At 42.0% G+C, this 7,168-nt stretch overlaps 1 protein-coding gene across 1 annotated transcript in view; it reads left to right on the top strand.

Moving 5' to 3' along the window:
- SOS2 (son of sevenless homolog 2 (Drosophila)) overlaps positions 1 to 7,168 on the top strand; it is a gene marked incomplete at both ends in the record, with an annotated part of 33,937 nt that overhangs the window by 1,083 nt on the left and 25,686 nt on the right. The window contains 4 exons of the mRNA XM_010192946.1: positions 1,809 to 1,940; positions 3,593 to 3,757; positions 4,427 to 4,630; positions 5,730 to 5,873. Of these exons, the coding sequence (XP_010191248.1) occupies positions 1,809 to 1,940; positions 3,593 to 3,757; positions 4,427 to 4,630; positions 5,730 to 5,873 (645 nt within the window). The remainder of the gene's footprint in view (positions 1 to 1,808; positions 1,941 to 3,592; positions 3,758 to 4,426; positions 4,631 to 5,729; positions 5,874 to 7,168) is intronic.

The following is a 7,168-nucleotide window of genomic DNA, read 5'->3' as shown; positions in this document are numbered from 1 at the left end:
GCTCTTCCTCCGGTTTCCGGCTGATCAAACTCTTCAGCACGTGGAACAGTTTAGGATAGCGCTGATTGTTCTGCACACCAACCCATAGTTTTCTGCTTCTGAGTTATGAGATTATAAAATTACCCTGTGTACATAGGAATTAGTAATTTTGTTATTTAATTTAAAAACACAGAACAAGGTCTAGATACTGATAGCAGGTTCCCCAAAATGTTATTGTTCTGTAGGTGAATAAATTCAGACTCTCCCAGAGCAGGGAAAGTAGAATTCAGTGTTGTGTGGAGGGTTTTTGGTGAGATTGCACTGCCAACAGGGATCCAGGATCCACAAATGAAGGCTTTTGGCTCTGCTCCTCGGCTGTTTTTAGCTGTTAAGAGCAAACGTGAGAGCTGCGATCACAAAAGTTTATCGTGCAGATATTTACATAACAGCCTGGAGTTAATGGAGCCATTTGTGCATAATATTATGCTTAAGTATTTGCAAGATCAAGGTCTAAAAATCTCACATTGTAAAGGTTTTATAAATAGAAAAAAACCAGTCCTTCAGATTGTTCCCAGCAAAACACTGGGAACCAGTAAAGTCCGAGGACAAAACTGTGTTGCTCCTGAAGTGCACTGTTGAGTGGAAGGGCAGCTGAATGCCACGTTACGTCCATTGTGGGGGTGATCTCTTGGTAAGATCTCAAAAGAAATTTCACTCCGCTGATCCAGCCCTGAGTTTTCAGCTGCCGTCCAAGAGGAAAGGTCGCCGTGTGTTTGTCTGGCACAGGCAGCTGACGCAGAAAGCTGAGCTTCGTTAAATGGCCACGTGCAAATATTCAAAAGCTGCCTCTAAGAACACCACAGGCCTCCATTTACGTTTCCAGGCCTCACTGTGGCCCTGGTTACAGGCCCAAAGCAGGGGTCGGTTGTGACCCCACGCCATATTTTGTGCCTGCCTGGCAGTGCTGCCTGGAGTGAGGGTGATCGCTGCCCTCCCCTGAGATATCTAACTTTTAAGAAATTGTTTTTTCCAAAGTCACTTGAGAAGCAGTTGTGAGAGTTCAGTTCAGACTCATTCTTCCAGCTGGAAGCCTGGAGATCCTCATGGAATGAGGCCTGAGGCCTTGCATGTGTGTAGCTGGGGGCTGCTGAAGTTTGGGGCTGCTGCCCAAAGCACTTTGTTCTCTTGGGCTCATCTCACCTGCTCCTACAGCAGCTGTTGACGTGTGAATGTATATAAAAGTGCCATGAAGTTGTGTTCAGTTCACCATGGCAGTGGGGGCTGGAAACTGGCAGTGCAAAGGGGAAGATGCTCCTGCACGGGCTTGTGGAGGCCAAAATCTTATAGCCAGCCATTTTCAGGAATTACATGCCCTCCTCCTGGTTAGATCTTGCACTTGTTTTTCATTTCTGCCGTAAACTTGATCTGAGTTAGGGCAAGTTACGCTCTTTTATGAAATAGGAAGAAAACCAACTTGTGTTTTTCACTTAGGCTGTAAACTGTGGAGTACTTCCTGATGCTGTTTATATTTTGGGCTCCTGGTCTCAGCTGAGGTTTCTTGCTGCTCTTGTGCTGTAAGGATCGTGGAGGCAGAGATGTTTTGGGAGATCTGAAGACTTCTTTGTGCTTAGGGTAGGGAGGTTGGTTGGGATTATTGAAAAGAGCAAAGCTGAGTTGGGTAGGAAGAACACAATTGGAAAACATGTTGCAAACACTGAGGAGGAGGATAATTGCCTATACTGCAGGGGAAGTAATTTGCTGGTTTGTTTTTTTTAAAGTTCTCTTTGATTGCTGCGGTTAATCTAAGTGCACCTTTTTTGTTTGGACAGGAGCGCGTTCAAAAGACATTTCCTCATCCGATAGACAAGTGGGCGATTGCTGATGCGCAGTCTGCGATAGAGAAACGAAGAAGAAGAAACCCACTCCTGCTACCTGTGGACAAAATACATCCTTTATTAAAGGTATTTAAACCAAAAACCTGATTTGAGCTTCTGCCCAGTGCACACCCCCAGCTGTATTAGTGCCCACCAGCATCACCAGTAAAGTATTTCTTTAGTTTATGTGAAATTTGGTGAGTTTTCCGTATTGGCTGAAAGAGTAAAGTCACCACAGAACAGGATGAATATATTGTAGTATGTGATAAATGTGGATACCTAAATTCATCATGTTCTAGACATCAGTGTGTTAATGTATTACTCTGCTTTGAAATAGGACTAGTTAGTTTTTAACAGACATAAAACCCAAACAGACTCAAATACCTTACCTACTTCAGTAGCCTTGTTTGGATGCCTTTATTTGATTCAAAATGCCACAGAAGCCGAAACAGAAGAAGAGAGAATGAGTAGATCCTGTTCCTTGTATACAGTCAACTAAGATGTGTATCAGTGTCCTTTCAGTTACTGTTGAATGTCACCGGTGCCTCGGTTTTAAAATCAATAGATCTGCACAGGTGTAAGAAAAGAGCAAATGCAGAGTGTTGTTGCAGGGTTTGAGGAGGCGAGTGGCCCTCTTAAAAGTCACATTATTTATGACAGGTATAGAGCTCCTTGCTTACAGTCAGGTTTTAGTGTCACACAGTAAGCACGTGTTCATACCATGCCACTGTAGAGTTGGGTTTTTTAATGATAAAATAGTACTCTGATTTCTAGGAGGGTGTTTAATCACTTTTAGATGAGTGCTGAATCAATACAGTCAGACTGATTCAAACACTGCTCTTTTTTGGTATTTCTTTTTTCAATTGATTTTGCTTTTTGTTCATAGCTTAAAAACCACTTTTTTCCAGTGGTGGCATTGTTGTACCAGAGTTTCCAGGTATTCCATATTCCAGAAAATATCATTCAAGCACGAGCAGAAACGAAAGCACTGTTTCAGGTGTATTCACTGTGTTCTTGCACACAGCGTCTCGGTTTGTGACAGTTAATGGGGGAAGAGATGTGAGGAAAGAAAACAGCGTTAAATGAACCTTCCTAGACAGCACTGGCTTTCTTTTCTGAAGTCTCATTTAGGAACTGTACGTAGGTACAGAATCTGTTTTTTAGGAGATGCATGAATTTACCTGGGTCAATTCCTGACGATCCTGTCACAAGTAAGAGGCCGTGTGGTGCGTGCTCTGCAGAACGTGCAGGATTTATCACAAGAATGTGCAACATTCGTCCTGGATTTTTTTTGTTCTCTTCAGACTGTAGTTATTACAGTTTAATTTTTTTATGAAATGCAAAGATCCAGGTTAGGACCAGAGTTGTGTGATAAGCACAGGTATAGACTAAAATTTAAAGACAAGAGTGGTTCGGTGAAGTCCCGTCCTTGAAGGATCCCTGGGTTTAGGGCTGTCACTTGTAGAGGAAGGATTATTGAAAGTTCTGTAGCTTTTCAGCTGCCAGTACATGACAAAACAGCACAAGGAAGTAATTGCAAGCGTTTCCTTGGAGGCGGCTGATCAGATTTCCATTTGATGTCCTTTGCCCTGCCTGTTGCATTACAACATTTACATTTACAATGTAAATTATCAACACAGACAAGGTCGATTTCAGTAGAACACTCGGTGTATTAATTGTCGTGCCAAATTAATTTCTGGAATAAATAGCTTTCTTTTCCTCTTCTTTTCAACTTGCAGGAGGTCCTGGGTTATAAGGTGGATTACCATGTCTCTCTGTATATTGTGGCTGTCTTAGAGTACATCTCTGCTGACATTTTAAAGCTGGCTGGAAACTATGTTTTCAATATACGACACTTTGAGATCTCCCAGCAGGACATTAAAGTATCGATGTGTGCTGATAAGGTAAGGAGTTGGGGTTAAAACAGTCTTTTGGGCAGATACAAAGGTAGGTAGCAGAGGTGTTTTATTATGTAGATATATTTTTAGAAGATGTATCCAAAGAACGATAGGTGGGAGAGACTGGTCTTAATCAAAGGCAGAAGCTTCTCTCCTTATTCAGGCCCGACCTGTCACAGTAAAAAATAAAGTTCAAGTTAAGCCTGTTAAGTTTCCAAACAGTGGTTACAAAACAATGTGAGGATAGAAGATAATACTGTTATTTATTTCTCAGCTGTGTTACTGTACTCCTGATGTTGCTTTGTCGTGACAAGTCTTTCCTTCTTTATTAACCTAGAAAAGACATTTACTTTTCATTTTCATAAAAATGAGAAACATTTTTGTTTCTTCTTATCGGGGGGTTTTGTCAAGGGCTTATGCAAAATGCCTTGTTTTCAGAGCTGGTTCTGCATGAATTGTAACTTGTTTTCTAGGTTGCACTACCTTAGAAAGGGGAAAATGGCTTTGGCAACCGATGCAGCCTTCTGCTGTCCAAGTTGAAATATTACTCCCTTGTGGAAGCGATCACCGAAACTATTGTATTAAAAACTCGGAGGACTTCTCCAAACTGAAATAGCTGAGCTTAAGCCAAGTGTAAATCAGGCTCGCATGTAATTTTTTAAATTTCTCTGCTAGGTTTTGATGGATATGTTTGACCAGGATGACATCGGTTTGGTTTCTCTCTGTGAAGACGAGCCCTCTTCTTCTGGGGAACTCAACTACTACGACCTAGTGAGAAACGAAATTGCAGAAGAAAGGCAATACCTGCGGGAGCTGAATCTGATAATAAAAGTATTTCGGGAAGCTTTCCTATCCAACAGAAAACTGTTCACACCTAATGTAAGTCCTTTAATAGGTTATTGATGTGTAATGCTGGTTGCTCCATTAGCAGCCATAACATATCAATATTACATTGACTGCGTTGGAGGTAAAATTAAATCTGATTTATTGTATGTCAGTGCATAACGAGTGTTGACTGTATATGAAATAAAATTGGAGGGATTGCCATTAATAGCATGAAGAGGGCTGCTCTCAGAGTGAAGCTTAATGGACACGATTCCCTGTCGGATGCCAGCGATAGCTGGAGTCTTTGGGTCACACAGGTAATAGTTATACTTTTGCTTAACACAAAAATTAGCAGTTACCGGCCTGCATGAGCTGGTAGGATATCAGAGAATTGTGCAAATATGGGGACAGAATTTAAACAAAGATAGTGGGAGGAAAAGGGAACGATATTTTTGCAGCTGAGGAATATCCTTTTATATGAGAAATTTAGGGATTCCTTATTCCCACAAAGAGGTTGCCATGGTCTCGGTGCTGGCAGAGGTCAGGCGAGCTCTGCGGTGAGATTGGGGCAGAGAAGTGCATTTTGGAGGGGTCAAAAGAACCGTGCAGGTCACTGGAAGGGTCTGCCTGGTTGGGTGTGTTTGTGGTGGGTGGATTTGAAAAATCTAAAAACATTTGGTAAAGAAAGCTGTCAGTTCCTCCTCTGTACCCAGGCAGTAGTCTGGTAAAGTGGCCGAGTGGCTCCTTTAGCTTTAGCTGTGGTTTAGAGGAACTGACCTTAGAGCGGCTTTAAATTGCCTCCTTCCTGTAGTGTCCTGAGAGACAAGAACCAGCAGAGGGGAAATAAAACAGCTGTGAGCTGTGGCTGAAAAGGCCAGGAGTTTCTGTCCAAAGCACTGGACAGCGTGTACCGGGACGGCTGCTGCTCCAGCAGGGAAGGATGGCGTGATTTCTTCTGCTGGGGTGAGGGCTGTGGGAGTCTGATGTGCCCAGGCAAGCACTGGGAAGACCACGTAATTTCATTTTCTTCCTAGCTTTTTTTGTTGGCTGCTCTCCATTTACCTCTGGGTTCAGACTTCACAAAAAATGCTCTGAAGTTTATAAGCAAAATAAATAGTTCTGAACACTGCTAAGATCCATTTTCTGTTTGCAGGATATCGATGTGATTTTTAGCAACATTTCAGATATTCATGAGTTGACAGTGAAGCTTTTAGGACTCATTGAGGATACGGTTGAAATGACTGATGAAAGTAGTCCTCATCCCCTGGCTGGCAGCTGCTTTGAGGATCTCGCAGAGGTATGGTGTTGCATTGGGATTTTCTATTTTGGTTTTTTTTTTAATCACTGATTGTTTTGTTTTCTTAGTAAACTTTTGGTCATGACTCTGATATCTCTGATAAATCTGCAGTTGTAAATTGTCCTTTTAATAAGATCTGAACAGAGATCTTCCTCACCCATTCTTTAGTAGATAAGCTAAAGTATGTTTTCTACGTGTCACAGAAACAATATCAAGCAGGGAAGCACAAAACTGAATCTTATTTCGGAGTGGGAATTAATTGCTATGATCCTGTAGGGATGCAGATTTGAAACTACCTGGGGTTGCTCACTGAAAGAAGGTGATGATTAGATTTTTGTAGACGTTGCTGTCAGGCCCAGAGCTATCCAAAACTCATAGCAGTTGGATGTAGATCTGCAAGATGAGTGATTTGTAGCTCTGAGCAGTGAGCTCACTCCAACAAAATGTGTTCTTAATTCAGGCAAATGCCTTGTTACACATCTGGGATGGAAAATGTCTCTGCAAAGCAATGACTCTGGGAAGGAGTGAAGTATCAAACCAGATGTGCAGCTGAACAGAAGCTCAGTATTGGAGCAAAACCGCTATTGATACCCATTGACCTGTAAAATAGATATTACAGAGTAGGAAAGCTTTTGAGAAAGTGCTTTACAGTGAGACAGAGCTCAGTTTAGTCAAAATAGGATGGGTATATAGGTACCCTCGTGGCCTGAAAATAGAGTACAGAATTACTCTGGAAATCAGCAGGGAGGTGCACAGCAAAAAAAGCAGTGTCTGAAAGGCAGCAGGGCAGTTCAGCTTAGAAATCCAGCACACCTTTCTCAGGGGAGCTCACTCCTGGAACAAATTGCCAAGGTAGGTGTGGAGGTTTTGCCATCCTTGGACATGTATAAATCGAGTCCACTTTTTCTTGAGAGGGGTATTCAGCCCAGGTTTTCAAACCAAAATGTAAGTGTAGTCATGTAAACCACGTGGGCTGTATCACAGGGAGTCAAATGAGATGTTCTGGCCTGGGACAGAGAGAGAGGAGTATCTCGGATGAACCACATGGTGCGAATGTGAAGTTTATGGGTTTTATCTGGTATTTAAATAGGTATTTTCTGCAAACATAATTTTAACCAATGACTTCAATTTCCCACGTGTATGTTCAGTTTTTAAAATCTGAGGGCTGCATGAGCACACCTGTACTGTTGGGAGAAAATTATTGCATTTTTATGGATGTGGAGAATATGAGTTCTTCAGCCCACATGCTGCTTACTTACAAATATACCATAAAGATAAAGATTTCCTGGCGTTAT

Source organism: Mesitornis unicolor, unplaced genomic scaffold (genome assembly GCF_000695765.1).
Source record: "Mesitornis unicolor isolate BGI_N332 unplaced genomic scaffold, ASM69576v1 scaffold27669, whole genome shotgun sequence".
NCBI lineage: Eukaryota > Metazoa > Chordata > Aves > Mesitornithiformes > Mesitornithidae > Mesitornis > Mesitornis unicolor.
The sequence above is the reverse complement of the archived record's forward strand: the minus strand, read 5'-3'. Positions and strand labels throughout refer to the sequence as shown.